The 22,499-nt window shown below is 35.4% G+C and overlaps 4 protein-coding genes across 4 annotated transcripts; 2 read left to right on the top strand and 2 right to left on the bottom strand.

Annotated features, from left to right (window-relative positions):
• The first annotated feature begins 2,376 nt into the window (after positions 1–2,376).
• Positions 2,377–5,031, top strand: Cide-b (cell death activator CIDE-B). Its single transcript, NM_001114870.1, is given in 3 exon segments — positions 2,377–2,855; positions 2,936–3,071; positions 4,135–5,031. Coding segments are annotated over 2 exon segments (594 nt in total). The 3' UTR covers positions 3,051–3,071; positions 4,135–5,031.
• Positions 5,032–5,864: 833 nt separating this feature from the next.
• Positions 5,865–6,284, bottom strand: LOC101740811 (guanine nucleotide-binding protein subunit gamma-1). Its single transcript, XM_004921698.5, has one exon. The coding sequence runs from the start codon at positions 6,282–6,284 to the stop codon at positions 6,072–6,074; it is 213 nt and encodes a 70-aa protein (XP_004921755.2). The 3' UTR covers positions 5,865–6,071.
• A 2,024-nt stretch (positions 6,285–8,308) lies between these two features.
• Positions 8,309–12,892, bottom strand: LOC732997 (prefoldin subunit 3). The gene is given in 4 exon segments (NM_001046993.3): positions 8,309–8,466; positions 11,113–11,267; positions 12,187–12,429; positions 12,708–12,892. Coding segments are annotated over 4 exon segments (564 nt in total). The 5' UTR covers positions 12,777–12,892; the 3' UTR covers positions 8,309–8,369.
• Positions 12,893–13,548: 656 nt separating this feature from the next.
• Positions 13,549–21,807, top strand: LOC101745790 (E3 UFM1-protein ligase 1 homolog). Its single transcript, XM_038019312.2, has 6 exons — positions 13,549–13,889; positions 14,055–15,040; positions 15,652–16,090; positions 17,221–17,679; positions 19,788–19,999; positions 21,489–21,807. The coding sequence occupies exons 1-6, from the start codon at positions 13,807–13,809 to the stop codon at positions 21,605–21,607; spliced, it is 2,298 nt and encodes a 765-aa protein (XP_037875240.1). The 5' UTR covers positions 13,549–13,806; the 3' UTR covers positions 21,608–21,807.
• Positions 21,808–22,499: the final 692 nt, after the last annotated feature.

Raw genomic sequence — 22,499 nt, 5'->3', positions numbered from 1 at the left:
CAAAAAGCACCGAGAGTGCTTTATTTTGACACGTCGCCTGGGTTAGATATGTAATCAGCGGTGGCCACGATAATAGGGTTATCGTGCCGCGTTGATTTTTAAACGTAGCGTTCTGGCGCTTCTCTAAGATACCTACTTATGTATTGATTCTAGATTTAGGTCGTCGTGAAGATCTACTTCTCACATACCCCGGTGCTCCGTCAGCTATTCTGCAGAAACAGGATTGGATGATCTAGAGAAAATTAATGCGTGTCGAGCCGCGTGAGCGAACCCTACGCTTGCATCGGTAATGACAGAACGTATGCAAGTATTTTAAAGTGTTATAAAGATTTACTTCGCTTGCAGATCATGGGGTAGAGTCGACCGAGTAGGAACGCGGCACGGTCGCGTACTGACTTAATGTAGACGACCAACGACGTCGGTCACCGCGGTACCGCGGCCCTACCAGGCCGCCCGGGCGATGCCGCTGGTGTTCCGGGATACCCCGCTAGGCCAGAACCATTCTGCCGGGTCGGAACACGATACATCGCCGACCGGGTTGCTCTTCCACAGTATGTTCGGCGACGACAGCGACGACGACAATGCGGACCGCATCGCAGTCCGCAGCCGCCGACGCGTCGTCCTGTCCTCTTGGTGCCAGCGCGCTAGAGTCACGGCAGCGCGCAGCGCAGCCTCAACCCCCTTAGGTTGCCCCGTGACCATCACCGGGAGGAGACTGTCTCCTCATAGGAGCCGGAGCTGGACAAACGCCCTCCTCCAACCCGCGGCTCAGCGGCGGCGGCAGGGCGTCGAGAGGGAAAAAGAGCTCTCCCTCTCCCGTTCCGCCGCCTCCTTCTGCCAGATGGTGGATTCGCAGAAGTCAAGCATACCTGCCAGGACCCATCGTTGCCGAGCATCGTAGCCACGACGGTCGGACAGCGGGAAAGCGCGCGAAATGTCGCGAAAGTGGGACAGTACGCTAGCGTGCGCTTCGCCGTGTCCTCGTTGCAGCCACTGCAGTGGTGGCACTTCGGCGTCGGCTCCCTCCGGGCGACGAGGTGCAGGTAGCGGCCGAAACAGCCGTTTTCCGTGAGCACCTGCGTCGCTCGGAAGGTGAGACGTCCTCGGTCGCGATTCACCCAGTCCCTAAGGACCGGGCAGATCCCCTCGACGGTCCCTCGGTCCGCCAGGCGGCGAGACCACGCCTCGAGCATGGCACGCCGAGATTGGAGCTTCCACGCTCGAACTTCGCCGTGAGTGTCGGGAGGGATAGATTAACCTTCGCGCGAGATACTTACAACTGATCTCGTAATTTAATAAATTTGTAAAATTGAAAGGCATATCTTCTCTAAGCGGATGAACAGCCGCAAGACAAGTCACAAGATTTACTACAGTGAAAAATGGTAATACCTACTCATTTCGAATGAATTGTACTATGTTACAGTGTCCCAGTTTCTCGTTGTATTTTCAATGCAGGGTTGCATCTACTCTCTCCAAGGGAATCCCACTATATTACCTTCTCTCCCTCTCCCTCATTCCTATTCTAATGGTGGTAAGTAATATTGCGATTACTTACCAACACGTGTAAAGATTATTTGAAAACTAGTTCGTGTAGTAGCTGTATTCATTATTTTAAATTTCTAAAGGCTTAAAATTATTGAAACATCAAATTAGAATATATTAGCAAAAAGTTAATAAAAGGTTAAGGATACCATTAAGGTATGTTCCAACGTAGTTAATTTCGTTTTTATTACTATTATTATTTATTTACAAAAAAAATCTGGAGGCATCAAATTATTGAAATACTATCTTGATATAAATATAGTTTTTTAAAGTTCGTTTCTTGAGCTTACTCAAGAGAGCTTTAGCTCGAGAGCGCTTAAATATAAATTAAGCATAGTCAAAGCTTTTAATCTACTTGAGAAACAGTGAAGCTAGATGTAGAGTGAATATAGTCGGGCCTTAGTCGAGAACTTAGTCTGTAACATAACATTTTACATAATTATAAGATGCATTACATATATAGTGTTATTCGGTCGGGAAACCTCGACATTACTCGGCAGTCAAGTAGCATCTCGCGAAAGTTCCGAGTCTGGCCGACGAACGAAAGCGCCAGACTTACATTTGCGAAGCTGTGGGAGACAGTCGTTAGTTGTATGCGATTTTGATTTTCGAGTACCTAATCGTTTTTCGTCTGTGATTAAAGAAGTGGCAAATTCAACTCTAGATTTTTTTGTATGCTGGCAATTACCGAAAGGCTTTAGACAAGAAAAATACAATAGTTCAACCCTTGTCAAACAGTGTTTCTTGGGAATCGGGATTTCATCATCTGTTTTTACTTTGTAATCGAAATAAGTAAACAATCTTCTTTTACGTTCAGTATATTAACAAAAAAACATGGAAAACGACATTAACAAACCATATAAAATTTGCGATGTTAATCGCGAAAAGAAGAAAGGAATTGTCGCGATGTCGCTTGAAGACTTACTCATAAAAGTGCCGGAAAAGCTGGGAATGCCTTCTGAAAATTTAACTGTTGTATTGGAATCAGATGGTACAGAAGTTGATGATGAAGAATACTTCTCTACGTTAGACCCAGACACGTCCCTCATGATTTTGCACGGAAATGAAAAGTGGGTCCCGAACATGCCTAAGTGTCAGGTATCGTTAGATCAGACCGATGATATAGCTTTGGGTGATAAAGAACAAGTGGCGAGTCTTGTTGGTCGACTGCAGCATAACCTATGTCACATCTCGTTGCTTGGAGGCCAAGACCTAGAATTGTTATCTGATATGGATCCTGACAGCTTGGCTGACATTGTTACTGATCGAGATAATAGAATAATTTTGGAACATATTAAAGAAGCATCTGGAAGGCATGTATAATTCACATATAGTTTGTTGCTACATGGAAACCTAAAGCTGACTTACTAAACAATCTTGATTTCAATTTTAGAATTCTTCTGGAAAAACGTCAAGCCCAAGATGCTATGGAATTGCTAAAATTATACCATCAGAGTGTCTCCAATGGTCCAGAAGACGTGTCTTCCCCAAAGCAGGAGAGGGTTTAAATCAACCCAGTTGAACATCTGGTAATATTAAGAAGTTTTTTCATTGTATACCCTCATTTTACTTTTTGGGGATGGTGAATCTCAAAAGTTTACAAATATTATTATTACAATTCATAATATGGCTTGTATGTGGGGTGACATGCATGATCTCTGTAAATGCCAGAGTATTTCAGCTTTAAAACAACAAAATGTTTACTTAGATTTGCCTAGAATCATAACAATTAAATCTGAAAGTAATGATTGCTCCTCCCGTTTTATTGTTTTGTACTTTGTATGTGAATTAATATATATGCACCAAACTTTCCAAGTAATAAAATAGACTACTTATAGCATTGTTAATGTTTGAACTTATTGAAGTTTATTATCAGTTGTTATTTATTTGGCTGTAAACTAGCAGCAGTAATTTTAGTATAAAATGGAATCTACTTTAACTCTATTTAAAATATATATATATATATATAAAGAAAAGCAATGTGTAACAGCTACATAGAGATTAACAGCGAGCACTTTATCCACAGTTAAAAAGCTTGAAGCTTAAATATTGCCAAGAAGCTATTTATCTTGCAAAATAGCTGTAAGATGTAGATGTAAATAGATTAGCTGAGTTTTTTTGTTTAAAGGAATGATTACTGTCTTGGTGAAACAGTGTTATGACAAAAACATTAATGTATATGCATATTCTACACAAAGAATTTCAATGTCACTACAATATGGTTGTTTTTAAGCCATCAATTGACCAGGGTTGAAAATCCTGAAAGTTTCTAAGTAAGTCTAAGTAAAAAATTTAGCAATACTCTTGTAATTTGAGTTATCAAGATGTACTGTTCATCCAATGCATAAGCATTTTTAATAAATGTATTTTATAGTAGATTCATCCCTCCTCTACACCGTCTTGCCTACACATTCAATAATTGATACAGTATCTAAACAACCAAATAAATTCATAGACGATTAAAACTGTGCTAAATGAGAGCTGTGATTCAATGCCATGTTAATCATAAACTCCTAAGTCACAAGTTTGAACTTGCACAAGTGATTGTGTTCCCATACTTAGAAATTTTAACCAATGTAAACTTTTTTACAGGTCTGCACACAGGCAAGACGGAACTTATTAATCTAAAGTTTGATAAAGGTATTTGTACACAGTATAATATTATTCCAGCATTAAAGCTATTGGGATATTAATGTACAATTATTATTAATATCAAACAATGTTTATATTACGATACATAAATAAAAATTGTAGTATTAAAACGCTAATCTTATGAATATGAGCTAATAATATTAATATGTGGATAATGGTTTGATATGATAGTGATGATAATCTTAAGTAGGCAGGCATGTGTACATAGATATGCATGAGACTTAAATGATTTCTTGCTCTCTGTCTTTACTTTCTCATTCACTACTATAAAATTCAATTCGGTAGTGACCTTTGCATACTTTTAACCAAATGGGTATGATTTGGTATTTTAACCATAAGTTGTATAGTTTTTAAAGAGATCCATATTTGGATAAACATTTGGTAATATAGTTTGTTTTGAAAAGAGATTATAGTGTTAAGAATTTAAGGCCTTCTGCATCATTATGTCACAATGTTTTATTTTGTAAACTTTTGAGAGACGATTTGCCACAAGGTTGATAATCAACATCAATTTAAAAGACTGATAGTTGGTAATTTTTTTTTTATATAGTTTTACCCTTAGATTAAGATGCATTATTTTATTCCAAATTTGCTCAAAATTTACAATTATTGAATAAATTCCTCTGCAATTCTGTTCTATCCACTGCTATACCATTTTGTAATCTTAGTGGTTACTTATTATTCAGATTCCCAAGTTTCACTTTGCCCTTCATATAAAATATCAATAGGAAAAACAATATACGATTTTGTTAAAATTAAGTAATTCTGTTTTATTAAAAAAATGTAAGAGTCAAACAGTTTCATTATAAACATGCACCATACATATTTCTGAACAAAACAAAAAAAAAAAAATCATTGAAAAATATTAGGTATTCATATTATGATTAATCATGTTTTCTGTACAAATTTATGAGAATTGAGGAGCTAGAGCAGGGTTGTTTACCAGAAATTAATAAGTGAATTCTGCTAGTATATGTTCTTATTCCTCTATTCTGATTTCAAAACTAAACAACAATGATACTATGTAGTTGTAAATTGTAAAAGGAGTGTGCACTAAAAATGTGAAAAAAAAACACTAAAACCTATGTCAACAATACTAAATTGTTTGCAAAGTATTGATTAACATACCTACCCAATAAAAATATCCTGCATAGTGGTTTATAGTAAATATGGTTCAAATTTATTATAAATGTGTAAAGTGTATAATCTGAATACAATTTGAAACACCAAATAGATTAAGTTTTTTTTATAAAATGTGGACTGTGGCAAATTTATTCCTACGAAAAACTGGAATGTGCAGCAAATAGTTTAATTTAGATTATTGCTTTATTTTATTTTAATTAACTTTTACGATAGCAATATTTTAAAATATTTTGCTGCTACCCTGTATACATTTGTGAAGTACTAGTGGAAGTGTAGTCTAAAATGTGCCATGACTGTGTCCATTTGTACTTTATAGCAATCTTGTATTGTGGTATAAGGGTGGGCCAACCTGACAGTGTAATAATAATAGAGTAGGTGGAAATATTCTGTTGTGATGTCTATGGGCTAATCATTGTGTTAGAATGTTTAACACAAAACAAGTTGTATTGAAATGGAATTGTAAATTTAATTTGTGGAATTGATAACAGAATATTGTTTTTTTATTTGATGCACAAATAAACACTGAATTGCATAATTTCTTTATTTATTTTTTAATACATCAAAATTTAATACAAACATCAAAACACAATCCATGAACATTTTAATTAACAATAAAATGCGAAATCGGATATATTAATCATGGAAACAGAAATAATCTAAACGTTAATAATAAATTAGTAACTAGAGAAGTTTCCATTACAGGTGACTCCAAATATATTAGAGGTAAAGATCATTTAAAGGACAGTACATGAACTTTTTTCACGGAATGGATTTACTTTCTGACTCGAAAACCCAACCAAAAGGCAATCTTCTTGCTCGTGTTCATTGATATACTTGATGATATCTGAAACTGCTACAGATACCGGGATTCTCTTTATTGCTGCTTCTCTGCGGAGCTGCTCAGTTACAGCCCGCTGCTGCTGTAACGTTGATACCATCATATCCATTACGGCTGTGTCCGAGAGGCCTATGTTGAAAACAAAAGCAAAACTAAAGGACTGAAACTGGGCGTCGCCTTGCACTCGTCGTGAGTCACCTACAAAAAAAGTATACTTTAATTTCAGAACATATGTTTCCTATTTATATTAGGAACTTTTTAAAAAGTATACTACATACTTACCCGAGGATTTTATTTTTTCTGGATAATAAATTAAGATTTACTGAAAATTGTCAAAGTCAATTAATGGCAGCAGATCGCCCATAGATTATATATACACTTAATGGATTGCCCATAGATAATGCACCTAGAAAGGCTCAGGGTCAGACTGTTTTTACATTTAATTCCGGCCATTGGTAACTGGCTTTTTTGATCCGTTTTAGTTTGTGGGGCGCTGAGGTATACTGGAAGGACTGAAAAAAGAAAACTCGCGGATACATCATTCATATTCTTTAAACAACAAAAAATTTACTTGACAAGTATTAATAGCAAAGAGACAAAAAAAATCTGACACCCAACAGTATAAAATTTAAAAGACGTAGTCATTTATCAGAATTCAAGCAAACAATTAAGGGCAGGAATTAGAGTACAACTGATAGGATTCCTCTGAGTCCTCTCAGTGTGTTGGAACTACCTGGCTTACAAATGTATTTATCCTTCGATTCGAGTCTATCTATCACTATTGGGTTCGAATCTTAAGCCTGTTTCAATCAATCTAAAAGACTGCACTGGGAATCACCTTAAGTTTCACTTTCTTCTTGAAGTCGTCGTAGCCTAAAGGATAAGACGTCCGGTGCATTCGTATGTAGCGATGCACCGATGTTCGAATCCCGCAGGCGGGGTACCAATTTTTCTAATGAAATACGTACTTAACAATTGTTCACGATTGACTTCCACGATGAAAGAATAACATCGTGTAATAAAAATCAAACCCGCAAAATTATAATTTGCGTAATTACTGGTGGTAGGACCTCTTGTGAGTCCGCACGGGTAGGTACCACCGCCCCGCCTATTTCTGCCATGAAGCAGTAATGCGTTTCGGTTTGAAGGGTGGGGCAGCTGTTGTAACTATACGAGACTTTAACTTATATCTCAAGGTTGGTGGCGCATTTACGTCGTAGATTTCTATGGGCTCCAGTAATCACTTAATATCAGGTGGGCTGTGAGCTCGTCCACCCATATAAGCAATTATATATATATATATCAGTCCGCTGAGTTTCTCGCCGGATCTCAGTGTGTCGTGATTCCGATCCAGTAGTAGATTCAGTCACGAAGCAGCTATTCTTGAGTTGTTAGGTTTCCTTTAGAGGCGCTCGGGTAGTTGTAAGCAAATACCACTCCTAGTTCAGCCCTTGCTCGCCCACATGTCCTGGTTAAATTGGAAAGGCTTCCAGGCCACTAGGAATCCCTCAATCATAAAAGAAAACTCTTATCCGGTGACGACGACTACACGTTTTTAAATTATTTGTTTAATCCGAAAAGGTTATGCTAATTTTGGAAAAAGTTGATATTTAAAACTGTGTGAGTGAAGACATACACGATAGCCGTGTCATCATCTCTGAGCGATAGTTTGGGTCAAACGCTTTCATATCATAAAGATCTCCCGTGTTCTGGCCTAATTTGAGTGTGTAATTTATGGTCGGTGCCGGGACTATTAACAATAAATGGATATAGAGGTTCCGCACGAATAGCGAGACATCTCCTGAAATATTCAATAACAATAACGTGAATGCGGTAATTCAACTTGAGAAACTAGGTTGGAGTCTCAGTCACTCAGTCGCATTGGACTTTATAATAATGACTGGACCATGCTGACTTCTTCAAATTCACATTTTTAGTGTAGTAATCTTTTCTTCTATAAGCCAAAATGACAGAACTACATTAGGGTTTTGAAACCAAATGCATATTTTAAATTAATATGATTTAATAAAAAGAAAACATCCATTAGTTTAGTTAATATCAATTTTATAAATATGTTACTCATTTAGACATTGATGTAGTAGTTCCTCATGACATTGCATACTTGCAAATGTGTTTTGTATTCATAATGAATCTATTATACTGGAGCAGTCAACACATTCAGTTGTTGTTAAACTTAACAAGTGGTAATGCGACCAGAAGCTGCCTGGCGTTTCTTCACATCCCAGTTGTAAACTCTAGCCATATTCACTTCGGTAGTGGTACACTGATCTCTGTAAAAAAATCCGAATTAATTTTAATTTTAAACATAACATCAATTATATTAGACAGATATTGTTTTTCGAGATTATATTATACTAGCGACCCGCCCTCGCTTCGCTTCTCAAACCCTCAGACATAGCCCACTGAGTTTCTCGCCGGATCTTCTCAGTGGGTCGCGTTTCCGATCCGGTGGTAGATTCTGCGAAACACGGCTCTTGCTAGGGTTCGTGTTAGCAACGTCATCAGGTTTGAGCCCCGTGAGCTCACCTACTAGTTAAAGCTACGCTGATATAGCCTCTCAAGGCTATCAGCTTAGGTAGGAAAAAAAAAAAGGTTCGCTTCGGAAACTGAAATTTATTATTGATTTCTCCACCATTTAATGGATGTTACATATAAACCTTCCTCTTCAATCACTCTATCTATTAAAAAAAACCGCATCAGAATCCGTTGCGTAAAGATTTAAGCATACATAGGGATATAGGGACAGAGAAAGCGACTTTGTTTTATACTATGTAGTGATACTCCCACATGTATCGGCCTACCTAGTGTTTTAAATTTTAACGGTTCCTAACTAAAAATTAATGCTAGGTGGAGCAATAAGTTTTTATGCAGTTTTGAAACTAATTTACTGGTCATCTTTTTCGTGTGCTTTTTTAAATTTCAAATTCAGAATTATGAAAAAGAAAAAAGAAAATTCGAGTCTGTTCATTGTTTTCAACAATCCAAGGGAGGAGAAAACTATTTCATTCGCGAAAGTTGGATTTTTTTATTGATGTTTCTGATTATTGGTTCCATGAAAAGGCTAGTCTAAGCTTTGTTTCTTTGTTATTGCCAGTTTTGACCAAAAAATATGGATATTCGGCCTGAAATTGCCACCCAAGCTATCTATTCTGCAGGCCGGGCATAGCCAAAGAAATGTGAGTGCACAACTGAATTTAAGCGGTACTATTGTCCGAGCTTATAGAAGGTACTTAGAGACTGGCGGCTTCGTTCGTCGTCAAGGAAGACCGCAAACTCGTGTGACAACTGAAAGGCAAGACCGATTTATCTTTACGACCAGCTTGAGAAACCGTCACTTGACTTCAGTTCAGATACAAAATCAACTACGCAACTTCCATGAAGTATCTGTGTGCCCTCGAACTGTTCGAAGGAGACTTAAAGAACGTAATATGGTACCACAAAAGAAAGTTAATGGCGCAAATTAACGCGAGCTCACCGAACATCGCGCCTTTAGTTTGCGCGAACTCATTTGCAGTGGTCTCAGCAACACTGGAGCCAAGTATTGTTTATCGACGAATCGAAAATTACTTTATGTGGGAATGATGGAAGGAATAAGGTGTACCGAAGACAAAACGTTTTGCTCAATGGATAGAAGAGAGGGTTGCTTTTGGCATGGACAGTTTGGGGAGGAATTTCGGCAAATGCGAAAACCGAACTTGAGATCATTAGTGGACCACAACTTCCATCATTAGATGGTCACAGGTACATACGCCAGTGCTTAGAATGTGATGCCATTTGCTGTATGTGTCGGCCCAAATTTCACATTGATGCACGATAATGCGAGACCGCATACTGCTGGAATCGTCCAGAAATATCGAGACGTGGATATTGCAGTAATGGACTGGCCAGCAAGAAGCACAGACCTGCACCCCATTAAACACCTATGGGACGAGTTAAAGGGGCGTGTTCGGGCTCGCCAGCCAGTTCCACAAACGATGCAGGAGCTGAAAACTGCCATAGAAGATGAATAGGAGATGATGCCTCAGAATTTCAATGTGAGACTGATTAATTCTATACCTAATCGCATGAAAGCTGTCGTAGGTGCCTTTGGAGGCAATGCTTCTTATTAATTAAACATTTAATTGTGATAAAACATTTGATTTCTTTAAAAATCCGGACTATTACTCTTGCCCTTCACAAAGGCGCATACTTGATTTATACCATCTTATATGCTATCACGTTTTTTTCAATATTCTGAATTCGAAATTTATAAAAAGACATACCAATAGGTTGACCAATAAATCAGCTTCAAAACTGCATATAAAGTTATTGTTCCACCGAACATTTATTTTTAGCTAGGAACCGTCAAAACTTAAAACACTAAGTGGGCCGATAGACGTGTCCAGGAGTGTATTATATTGGAATACTTACGCATTGTATTGCAAAAAGGTTACAATACCTATATTTGTAATTTAAAACTATATATCTATACATATATATGTGTGACAGTATAAAAATACAAAGAAAAGAAGAAGCAAAAATATTTTTAACTGCATAAAAACTGTTAATGTATGCCAACCACACTATTATAACACAATTATTTCCATCTATGAGAATTCTAGGGTAATGAAAAAAGATGGCCACCCACTGAGACTCATGCCCTTTGCGACTAAGGACATAACTAGTGAGCAAGTAAGTGGTATGGTCTCTTTGTATCCTTCATCTAATTTCCTATTTAATAAATACTACATACAGTCCACTTAAAACCAAATTATGGGGTTGTGATCTCATGTAAGCACATTATACTATACATATGTCACGTACATAGATAATTCCATAAAAATAACGATCAAATATATCCAGTGAGCTGAATGGCGTAAATTGATCTTCCTGTGAATGTTATATGATTATAAATTTTTTTAAAACATTTTATAAACCTTAAGAAATCCAAATCATGTTCTACTTGATTTAAATTTTCTTGAGCTGTTTCCATATTTGTAGTCAGTAATTTTTCAGCATCTTCAAGACTATACTCCAACATTACATTAGCTCCAAGCCACAAGCATACTGACTTTGTTGGTGGTACATTAGCCTAAAATTTAAATACAACACAAAATTATTCTCTAATAAGATTAAGGAGGCAAATAACTCTTGATTATTAATTTATTGATTCTCTATGTTTAAAGATGATGAGAAACCAAAAAAATTGAGAGAAGACATAGGCGTGGGGAAAAATAATTCCAGTTTTTATTCCAGATAAGTTTGGTTTCTACAGTCTGCACTAACACACACTATGTACAAAATAAAATGACAAGTGACACATCACTCTTAAGTTTGAATCTCTTGAAAAAAGGGAAAGATAGTTAAGAAATTGCACCATGTAGCATCAGATAATGCTTCATGAAAATATCATGGACAATGTATTAAAAAGCTATTAATAACATACATAACATATAAAGGGTTAGATTTATGAATTCTGTAAAATTTTCAGTGTTTCACACATTAGTAGAAGATCACTTCAATGATCGCAGAATTAAGCTGAGTTGCAGCTCATCTCTTTTCAAATCTTATTTTAAGAGAGACATGTATTATCACAGACAAGGTGTAAGTAGGAAAAATATTTCAGTTGGTGTATTAGATAAAGGAATTCCAAAATCATTCTAGGACACATAGAAGAAAACAAGAAACAGTTCATGAATAGACCCAGATTTTCCACAAAATTTTCATGCTTTCATTTTAGTGACACTCATTTTGGAGCTCAGAGTGTTGGTGCTCAGAGTGTTTTATGTGAGCTGTGTGTTAAGCACTATGCTTTATTCATAAACAATGTTACCCAAAGAGTAATACTTTGTTGCATAAAAAATATTACATGTGGTGTTTCATAACCAGTGAAGAATGCAGTTCAACCATGAGGGTTGGTTGATAGCTTAATTAGGATAAAGATGGCATCCAATACATATAATGTTTTTCTTAAATAATGACAATTTGATAGAAAAAAAATTGTAACAAACCTTCACGAATACTTGATCACTAAGAAGGAACTGTGTTTCTACTTCCTCTTTTTGTTCTTTTAATTTTTCAATTACTTCAATTGTCCGCGCTAAGTCTGGGATTTGTTGCCGTAATCGCCTTCTTTTAGTAGCCAACGTGTATTCCATCACCTTATACTTACGGTGCTTTTCATCTAGACTCTTCAAAACTACATCGACTCCTTCAGCATTGATCGGTGATTTCATAAATTCGTCTACATTATCCTTAAAAAGTGTGAGGTTAATATTCTATACATTTATACTTACGGATTTATTTGAACCGCGACCTTTTGTAATATTATGGTTTACTATTTCATTAAATTACAGGGCTTCCAATTTCAAATGTAAATTAGGCAAAATCTACAAGGAATTTGAAACAGGTGAAATACGTCATAACCTCCAAATGCATGACGCCCAGGGCATTGGAGCTGAACAATTTTAAATACGTGGAAAACCTATAAATAAATTAACTTTACAGTTACTTAATAATAGTTAGTACTTACTACAAATTCAGCTTCTGGTATTCCAGAATACGACTTAGGGTTCGAGGGTTCTACTCCGTCTCCTTCCATTTTTATTTATTGTGAAGTTTATATTCAATTTCTAGAAAATGATTCGAAATTGATTTGAAATTTGAATGATATTTTGGAGTTTGATTAATTTTGTTGATTATTTTTAATTATCAAAATTTTTACGTTGAATGAATTACATAGATTACATTTGTTTTTTTAGGATTTATTACCTGGTACTGGTAACTAAGACTTTTAAGTTATGTCTTATTTTAATTTATATTCTGATTTTTATGAAAAATGATAATACGGAGTGAAACGAAATGAAATGAAGTTGACTAATTTGAGACATTAATCAACTGGGATGAAATCAAATGAAATAAGATAAAATATAATCTCAGTAAAATGGTAGTCATTTACTGAGATTTTTTTCAGTGGACTTTTTGTAGGAACTCGGGAAGTTACGTCCAGCGGCTTTGTTTCATTTTCCTACATTTGATATTTGTGAAAGTACACAAATGTGGGAAAATAAAATAAAGGCAGTGAACGTAACTTCTCAGAATCCTCCAAAAAGTTCACTGAAAAAGTCTCAGTAAATGACCACCATTTTACTGAGATTATTTTTCATCCCATATCATCTCATCTCAATTAATTTCAAGCCATGTTTCATATTAATCAACATCATTTCATTTCTTAATATCATTTTTCTTTTAAAAAACTTTTCATTAAAATTAAAATAAGACTTGACCAAAAACTAAGCAACTTGAACTAAAGATCTTAGTTACCAGTTAAGATCACTTTAAAAAAAAATCGCCTTGGCCAATGTTGCCATTGCCAGGGCTGCCACCATAGATAATACACTTAATTTGAAAGAGTTGCCATACTATATAGGTCTATGAGTTGCCACGACGTATCGTAAAGGTCATAATTATTATTATGTGTATTATAGCAAGCGAAAAATAGTCGACACAATTCCATATTTTGAAAGCATAATACTAGTACGTAGTATCTCTATTGAAACTGTGATCAAAATACTCGTAATTATTTTACGAGAACAATACTTAAATAGTTGTTATCAAAACAATATTCAACAATGGCTCCAGCTACTGATTGGGACGAAATTAAAAGGCTAGCAGCTGATTTTCAAAAAGCTCAATTGAGTACTACAGCTCAAAGGTAAACGAATATGTTAAACTTTGGTTTTGTCATAAGTTCATTAATGAATAATAAAATGAACATTTAAACAAGAAAAAAATATGCGTTTTCTTTAAGATTTACTTATTTCTGCTTAAATTACGTGTAACTTTAACCTTTATCTCAAAGCTTTACTTTATTCCACAGATTATCAGAACGAAACTGTATTGAGATCGTCACAAAATTAATTGAACTTAAATTAATAGATGTTATTTTTACAAATGATGGCAAAGAATATCTCACTTCGCTCCAACTTATAAAGGAAATGAAAGATGAGTTGTATGTGCATGGAGGCCGAATAAACACTGTTGATTTAGCCAAAGAGTTAAATGTGGATTTTAACCACATTACAACGCACATTCCGGAAATTGTAAAAGGCAAAGATGTTCAGTTGATATCTGGTTATTTGATTACAAATTATTATTTGGAAAAAATTGCCAGAGAAGTAAACGAAAAGTTACAGCTTCAAGGCTACATATCTGTTGGGGAATTAACCTTGCATTATGATTTACCAGCAGATTTGATCCAGCATAGTGTTCTTGAAAAGTTTTTGGGTAAAATCATCATTGGAAAGCAAGATCCATCTGAGCCCAGAACCTTTTACACTGATGAATACATAACCAGGACAAAAGCTAAGATAAGGGGTGCATTAATGGGACTCTTAAAACCAACTCCAATTGCTGTTATAGTAAATCATTGCAATTTATCTGACCGTTTGTTCTTGTCACTTTTTGATCAATTAAATGCTCCTGGTGTATTAACAGGCAAGCAAGCTGGAGCTATTTATGTGCCATCTAGTTACACAAAGTCACAAAATGATTGGGTAATAAATTTCTACAAACAGAACAACTACCTTGAATATGATGCTCTCTCAAGATTAGGAGTTTCAGATCCAAAAGGATATGTTAAAAGGATTATTTTAAATGAAGAGCTCACATTTCTTAGCAGCTGTGTAATTGGATCACAGATTAAAGAGCAATTGGAAACCGCACTAGAAGAATGCATAGCATCTAAAAGTTATTTAGATGTTGTCACTTTGTTGCCATCAATTTTTTCAGATAGTGATATTGAAAGCATTTTAGATGAGTTATTGAGAAACAATGTTAAATCAACAGTTCTCTTTGAAAACACTGGTAATTACATTTTAAAATTTTAAATGTTAATGTAAATAATTATGTTTACATTTTGATGTGAACAATTATGTGTATACTCTTACATTTTGCTGGAAGTACTAATGGTTCCCCAGTAGTCGAAATTTGACTATAATTAATTGAAATTATAAATTTGAACATTATTATGGTTCTATTGTCAAAGAATATTATATGTCTTTAATCACAGATTTCTCCAAGACTACATACACTATAGACAATTTAAATTTGATCACAGACTTTAGGCAATAACAAAAGTTTGACATTAAACAAAGTCTAAATATGTGTTGTGTCAAATACATGATATTGTGTGAAATGTTTTTTTCTTCATTTAATGTATTTTTTATGAAAATTAAAAAAAAATAGCTTTCTGCACTCCTCTATATTCTCTTTAAGTGTGGGAAATTTCGTATTCCTGCACAATTTTTGTAAAAAGGTACAAAGTTTTGCTTCACTTATTAATATATAGATTATAACATACAACTTAGCACATATGTTTATAAAATAAATTTCTGATCATCATCTTTATGATTATATCATGAATCAAGATAAATTGGCTGGAACAGGTAATTTAACAGTGTTGGTCTTTTTTTCAGTATTCAGCTGTCATTATATTGAAGATTTGAAACAGACTTGCATGCCAATAACGCAAAAAAATGCAGAGGCTTTGGTTAAATCTGGTAGATATCAACAGTTTTATCTTGAGAAGCAGCTTTCTAAAAACTTTGATATGGTACAATCAGGTCCTGCTGATCACAAAGCAGAGAGAAGGGAAGAACGCAGAAGAAAGGCTGCTTCAGGTAAAGGTGGCGGTGGAACTCAGGGTAGAGAAACTAAAACCAAGACTGTTAAAAAGCACAACAGGTCAAAACAGGTAGTCCAGGATTCAGATTCTGATGATGGACATGCAGTTTCAAGAAAACCAGCACATTTAGAAGTAGTTTCAGTGGAAGATATAGAAAAAGTAATTAAAGAACCATTGGAAAATGAAGGTCTAGATGACCTAGTTACTAGGATTGCAGAACATCTACAAGGGTAAATAAATATTAATAATGTTCCCAAAAATAAATTTAAGTGAAGCATTTCTGGAACTTTATTAACTATGTCTGGCCAGGGCTTTATTTTTAAATACAAATTGAAGTACATAGATTTCTATTCAATTAAATATACATTTGAACCATGAACCACAAACAGTTGTTGAATATCAAAATATTAAACATTAATTCTACCACCAGATTGAACTCCCTGTAATAGGTATTTTAGTAAAACATATTTCTGACATGCTACCCACAATGCTAAATGGGGATTTACTCATAGAGATATTTATTACCCAATAAAGATCAAAGCAAAGCTTAGAAGATAAGAAGAAAAAAATGTATAAAAAATACTGTCGTGTGGACATACTCGAGCGTGTCAAATATTGATAGCACCCATGCCCTACGTATTTTTAATAATGTACGTATGTTGATTTGGTCATTTGCATGATGGGGGGGTGGTCGTACGTAAGAGTTGAAAATGAAAAAAAAAAATCTGGTGCATCAGATTTTCTAAGGAATGTTAAGTGAACCTAAAAAAACTCAGTCAATAATCTGACGATTTTAATGTGACGCAAATTCGCGTTAATTAATAAAACGTGCAAAAAATTAGCCATTTTGAAATACTTAAGCGCGTCTGATCAAGGTATATATGGTTCATCTTAAGACTGTTTCTTTATCTGACGATTATCTGGAGGGATTCGCCTAATTTGAGAATAAAAAAGATATATATTTTTTTACTTTTTTAAATCATTAAACTTAATTAATTGAAAAGCCCAGGAAACGATTATTAATTAACTTTAAACTATAATTCACTTTTTTCTGTTTATTTTTATTGGTGCGATGGGTGGACGAGCTCACAGCCCATCTGGTGTTAAGTGGTTATTGGAGCCCGTAGACATCTACAACGTAAATGCCGCCACCCACCTTGAGATATGAGTTCTAAGGTCTTAGTATAGTTACAACGGTTGACCCACCCTTCAAACCGAAACGCATTACTGCTTCACGACAGAAATAGGCGGTACCTACCCGTGCGGATTCACAAGAGGTCCTACCACCAATAATAAACTATTATTAACCACTATAATCAAGATATTTCTATCCATTAATAACATGTATTTATGTTTGTAGAAGCCTCAATCAAATTGGTCTGGCTATTGCCAAAGAAACGGCCGAAAAATTGCTTCAAGATTCAACACAAAACAGGAAACAAACTCATTCATCAGCTCAGGACAAAATTAATATCTTAGTGAACGATATAAAACTATATGAAAAAGGAATAAAGACCTTTGCAGCTGAGCAACAAGCACCCTTTATTAAATATTTATTAAAATCTTTAGGAGGTGACATACTATCTGAGTTTTGCAAATATGCTGCGAGTCAGTGTAATCTTTCTATGCAAAACGAAACTCTCTCAATTGAACAGAGGAACAAAATAATAAATGACGTTACTGAGGAATTCAAGAAACCATTAACAATATTAAGTGCGTCTATAAATGAACAAAGCATGGAATCATTTTTTCAAGCTATTGATGTTGCTTTATCTGACTTTGGGATGATATTGAAAAAGGTGGATAAGAAGAAAGACAAGTTAGTATTTTTAAAAGTAAATATGTAAAGTCGCGAACGATTCTTATACACATGAATAATTATAACATATCTTCACTAATTTAAAGTAAATATACTTTCATTGTATTATATATGAGTCGTCTATTATCAAAGGTGGCAATCTGTGCATTTGGACAAAAAAATGTTATTGATATGTCAATACAGATTGATTTGAATATAATCGTCTCCTTCAAAGAATACGGTTCAAAACCTGCATTAAATAAAGGTTAATAGTTAACCTGTTATTTATCTAAGATGTCGTTCCGAAGAGTTTTGTGACTGCCAATGGAATACAAAGTCAATAATTCGTTTTTCTGATTTACCAATATTGTTCAAAAGTCAGATTGCCGGCTTTGATAATAGACGGCTCATATACTGGTAAAGTTAATTTCCAAAACACCAGTTTACTACGTTGGGTAGGGTAACCAGTAAAATGAAATGACCAAGAATATAAATATGAATTATACTTTCTATAATACTTGCTTGAACTGTCTGTGCCTATAACTAATGCACACCTACATAAGGATTGAATCCAGGTTCATGTCAGAATCTTTGTTAAAGAAAAATTTAGTATTCATGGTTTGACTACAACAATTTTTCTCTTAATTTGTTCTGCACCCATAAATATACACCAAAATCAAGAAGTTTTAACAATAATGTTAGGTAGGAAACATACTTAGCTTAGAGCGATCAGCTCAATGCTACCATATTGTATTACCCATACTAGATGATTTTTTTTTGATAACGCGATCTTGTTGTATCTTTAAAGCGGTTAGTTGCCCTCAATTAAGAAAAATAGTATTATTATTCGCCAATAGATGTCGGGAAGAGTTGATTATTGAAAACACGAATAAAGCAACATTTTCTGAAAATATATCGTAGCTAGATCGATTTATCGCCCCCGAAATTCCCTGTATACAAAATTTTATGAAAATCGTTGGAGCCGTTTCCGAGATTCAGATTATATATATATTAATATATATTAATATACAATAATTGCTCTCTTAAAGGTATAAGATAAGATAGGCACAATTACCAAGTAATGCTAATGCTGATATGTTGGAAATTATAAAAATTGAATATAAAGACTGATTTGGTCACTCAAGTTCATACACACACAGGCGTTTAAAACCGGTTTTGAAAATGAAGACAGGTAGTTGATGGATTGCGTCCAGTTGATGACACAATATCACTAATAGCAAAAATTTAATTGCATCGAATCAATTTCATTTAAATGAATATACTTGCGGAATTTTAATCATAAGTGTTTGATGTTTTCCTTGATTTATTGTCATTTCTGCATTGAAATTGGTTTATTTTACTCGCTGTATATTATTTTTACACTTTTTTACCCACTGAGAAGATCCGGCGAGAAACTCAGTGGGCTGTGTCTGAGAGTTAATTTACTCGTCGAGCCCGTCGTCGCAAGCGACGGGTTCGACGAGAACGGTGACCGGTGCTTGAAGTACCTAAAAGCACCGTTAGTGGATCGGGAGGATCCGAGATGACGTGTTTTGGGCGACGTCGACTGCTTTCCATTCTGTCCGCAGGATCGGGAATGTAGTTACCGGCGGCCACGATGAGAGGGTTCTCGTGTCGTGCCGCTTTATCGAAGTGGCGCATCGACGCCGACTGTAGATACTTACTGATGGACTCTAAGTCCAGGTCGTCACGGAGGTCGACGTTCCTGACGAACCACGGGGCTCCGACGGCTATCCTGCAAAAACGGGATTGAATAATTTGGAATGATTTTAAGCGAGTGCGGGCCGCGTGAGCGAACACTACACTTGCAAAGGTCATGACGGGGCGTATGCAAGTTTTGTATAGTGTCACCTTATTTCTAAGGGACATTTTACTTCGCCTACATATCATGGGGTAGAGACGTCCTAGAATGAAGGCGGCACGGTCGCGTACCGTCTTGATGTGGGGGCGGAATGTCATCCTTCTGTCAAGGGTGACGCCTAAATATTTGACCTTCGGGCCCACGGTATGGGCTGGTCGAACATCTTTTTACACAATGAAGTTTATAATGCATGGAAAAAGTTATTGTTTTTGTATAACGCTACCCATGTTATTGTATTGTATTTCAGGATGCTAGTGCAAAATCATAGAGAGAAATTAATTTCGGAGTTGGAAAACTGTGATGACCCAGCACTGTGCCTGCACATGGCTGTGTTATCGATATTCACAATTGTCACTCAAACCATGTTACATGCATCTGGCAGACAAGTTGCTGTTATTATTAATTATTTGAAAAACCACATAAGAGAGGAAGATTTTGAAAAATTACACTCATATCATGGTGAGTTGTTTTTAAAGAACTAGAATATTATAACAAAAATTAATAATAAAACTTCCGCAAACTAGTCGTGTGAATTATGTAAATTCGTAACCCATAGACACAGTCCACTGATTTTTTTTGCGATTTCGATCCGTTGGTAGATTCTCCGAAGCACTGCTCTTGCTAGGGCTAGTGCTAGCAAATTCTCTTAGTGAGCCCGTGAGCTCACCTATCCGTCCGGGCGTAGCCGGAATAACCTCTAAGGCTACCAGCGAAGAGGTAGGAATAAAATGTAAATTGGAATCCATTATTTAAGATGCTGTCAAATGAAGCTTTGAATTGATCATTGTTCATCCCGAAATGAGTGTTGCGCTTTTTTTCTAACTAATCGTTGGTATCCTAACGTACTATTAAAACTACGCGCGGTTTGGTAAGTGACGTCACAGTGCTTAACCTGGGAGGAATTGAGTTGTAACAGCAGTGCTTTGTTGAATATACCAGCGGATTGGAATCGCAATCATTTATGAAGATTCGACGAGAAACTCAGTGGGCTATGTCTATAGACTAGGATGTGCTTGGAGCGAAGGCGGCTTTGCGTTGCCCCGTCCTCACAAGGGTAGGTACCACCATTCACGGTGAAGGAATAACATCGTGTAATAAAAAAATCAAACTGCAAAATTATAATTTGCGTAATTACTGGTGGTAGGACCACCACCTCCCGCCTATTTCTGCCGTGAAGCAGTAATGCGTTTCGGTTTGAAGGGGGGGCAACTGTTAGAATTCATATCTCAAGGTGGGTGGTGGAATTTAGGTTGTTGATGTTTATGGACTCTGGTAACCACTTAACATCAGGTGGGCCGTTAGCTCGTCCACCCATCAATACAATAAAAAAGTAGTAATACAAAATTCTGATGACTAACTTTTAACAACTATCCTAGATTGCGATTGACCTTGTCTAATGCTCTTGGATCATTTATTGTGGGTACTACGCTGTTTCGATAGTATAAGTACTAATTTTTCAATGTGTCCGTTATTTATGTAATTTCGAACAGTACTACAAATGAGATAATATAGAAATAATGCGATACTATAATAAAACGAGAACATACCGTATAACTCTTGACTCATCCTTAGAAATGAAATGCCATCCGAAATACTCTGTGCATTTCAAAAATTCTGTTATAACACCGATAGTTGTTATACTAAACCAAAGAAAATGTTACTTAACACTTAACGTCTTTGCTTGTTTGTTTATGGATTATTATTAATTCAATTTCAATTTACACGACACTACTACAATGTACACTATTTTGTTTCACTCGGTTAAGTAGATTATAATGCATCAAAGTGTTCTTCATTTTGTGATCGGAGTGCATCTTAATTATGTTAACGATATGTTATAGATTTCCAACAAATTCATAAGTTTTTTTTTAATTAATTAGATTTAGAAGAAGCCTGTTATATAAATTAAGAATAAGTTTACTAACAATATAACAATTTATTTTTACAGAATTAGTTACCAAGTTTTTGACTTCAAATGGAGATGACAGAACGGAAATTGAAGATAAGTTAAGAAGTGAATTGACAACTTTAAAAAATGTTGTTCACGACATCAAGAAGTACAAATAAGCTTTGTCGTCAATTCAAATATTGTCTTTATTGATTCTGGGTTTATACTATGTGGTAATACTCGTATTGCGTTGGTGCCTAGCTTAAAACAAAAATGGAACCTCCTTTTTTCTGTCAATATTGCATTATATCCAATTAATTAAAACTGGATTTATAAACAATGAGAAATTAAAAAAATATATCGTTTTATATTATTAAAACATTTTTAATTGCGGTTGCAAGTATACAAACATACATTTCTTGATGTTATGATTGTGTGTACTGCGCATCCATCGTTCTATTCCATTCATAGAACTTACATAATAGGAAAACCCAACACGAATTTCAACCGACTTAATATGAAGAGTGATAAACACACGAATGTGATAGAATACTATTGGAATGGTGGTTACCAGAGCCCATACATGCATAACATGTATACCGCCAGAGTTAGAGTAAGTCTCAATTAGATATAATGGCTGTTGCATCCTACAAACCGGAAAACATTAATACTTTGCTGCAGCAATAGGCAAATTGTTGATATATAGACTTGAGGGCTCATGTGACGCGCTACCATCAATATTTTTGCTAATACCATTTATAATAAAATATAATAATTGTTCAGTACGTGTTAATTAGGTATGTATTTCATAAAAAATATATCCCTCCCTACGGATACGCTGGGCGGTTTAACCCTTAAGCCACGACGTCTTGCAAAATTGGATTCCCAATGTTATTATTAGGGAACCCAGAAATAATTCAAGTTATCTTAATTAGAAGAAAATTAATATTATTATACATAATTTTAATGAATTTTACTTCAAACCGAGAGATGCCAATTACCTAACCATATGATCCTGCGATCAGCCTAATTGTAAGAGCTTGATATTATGGGCGAGAAAAATGCAAACAT

Source organism: Bombyx mori, chromosome 23 (assembly GCF_030269925.1).
Source record: "Bombyx mori chromosome 23, ASM3026992v2".
In the NCBI taxonomy this organism is placed as follows: domain Eukaryota; kingdom Metazoa; phylum Arthropoda; class Insecta; order Lepidoptera; family Bombycidae; genus Bombyx; species Bombyx mori.
The sequence above is the reverse complement of the archived record's forward strand: the minus strand, read 5'-3'. Positions and strand labels throughout refer to the sequence as shown.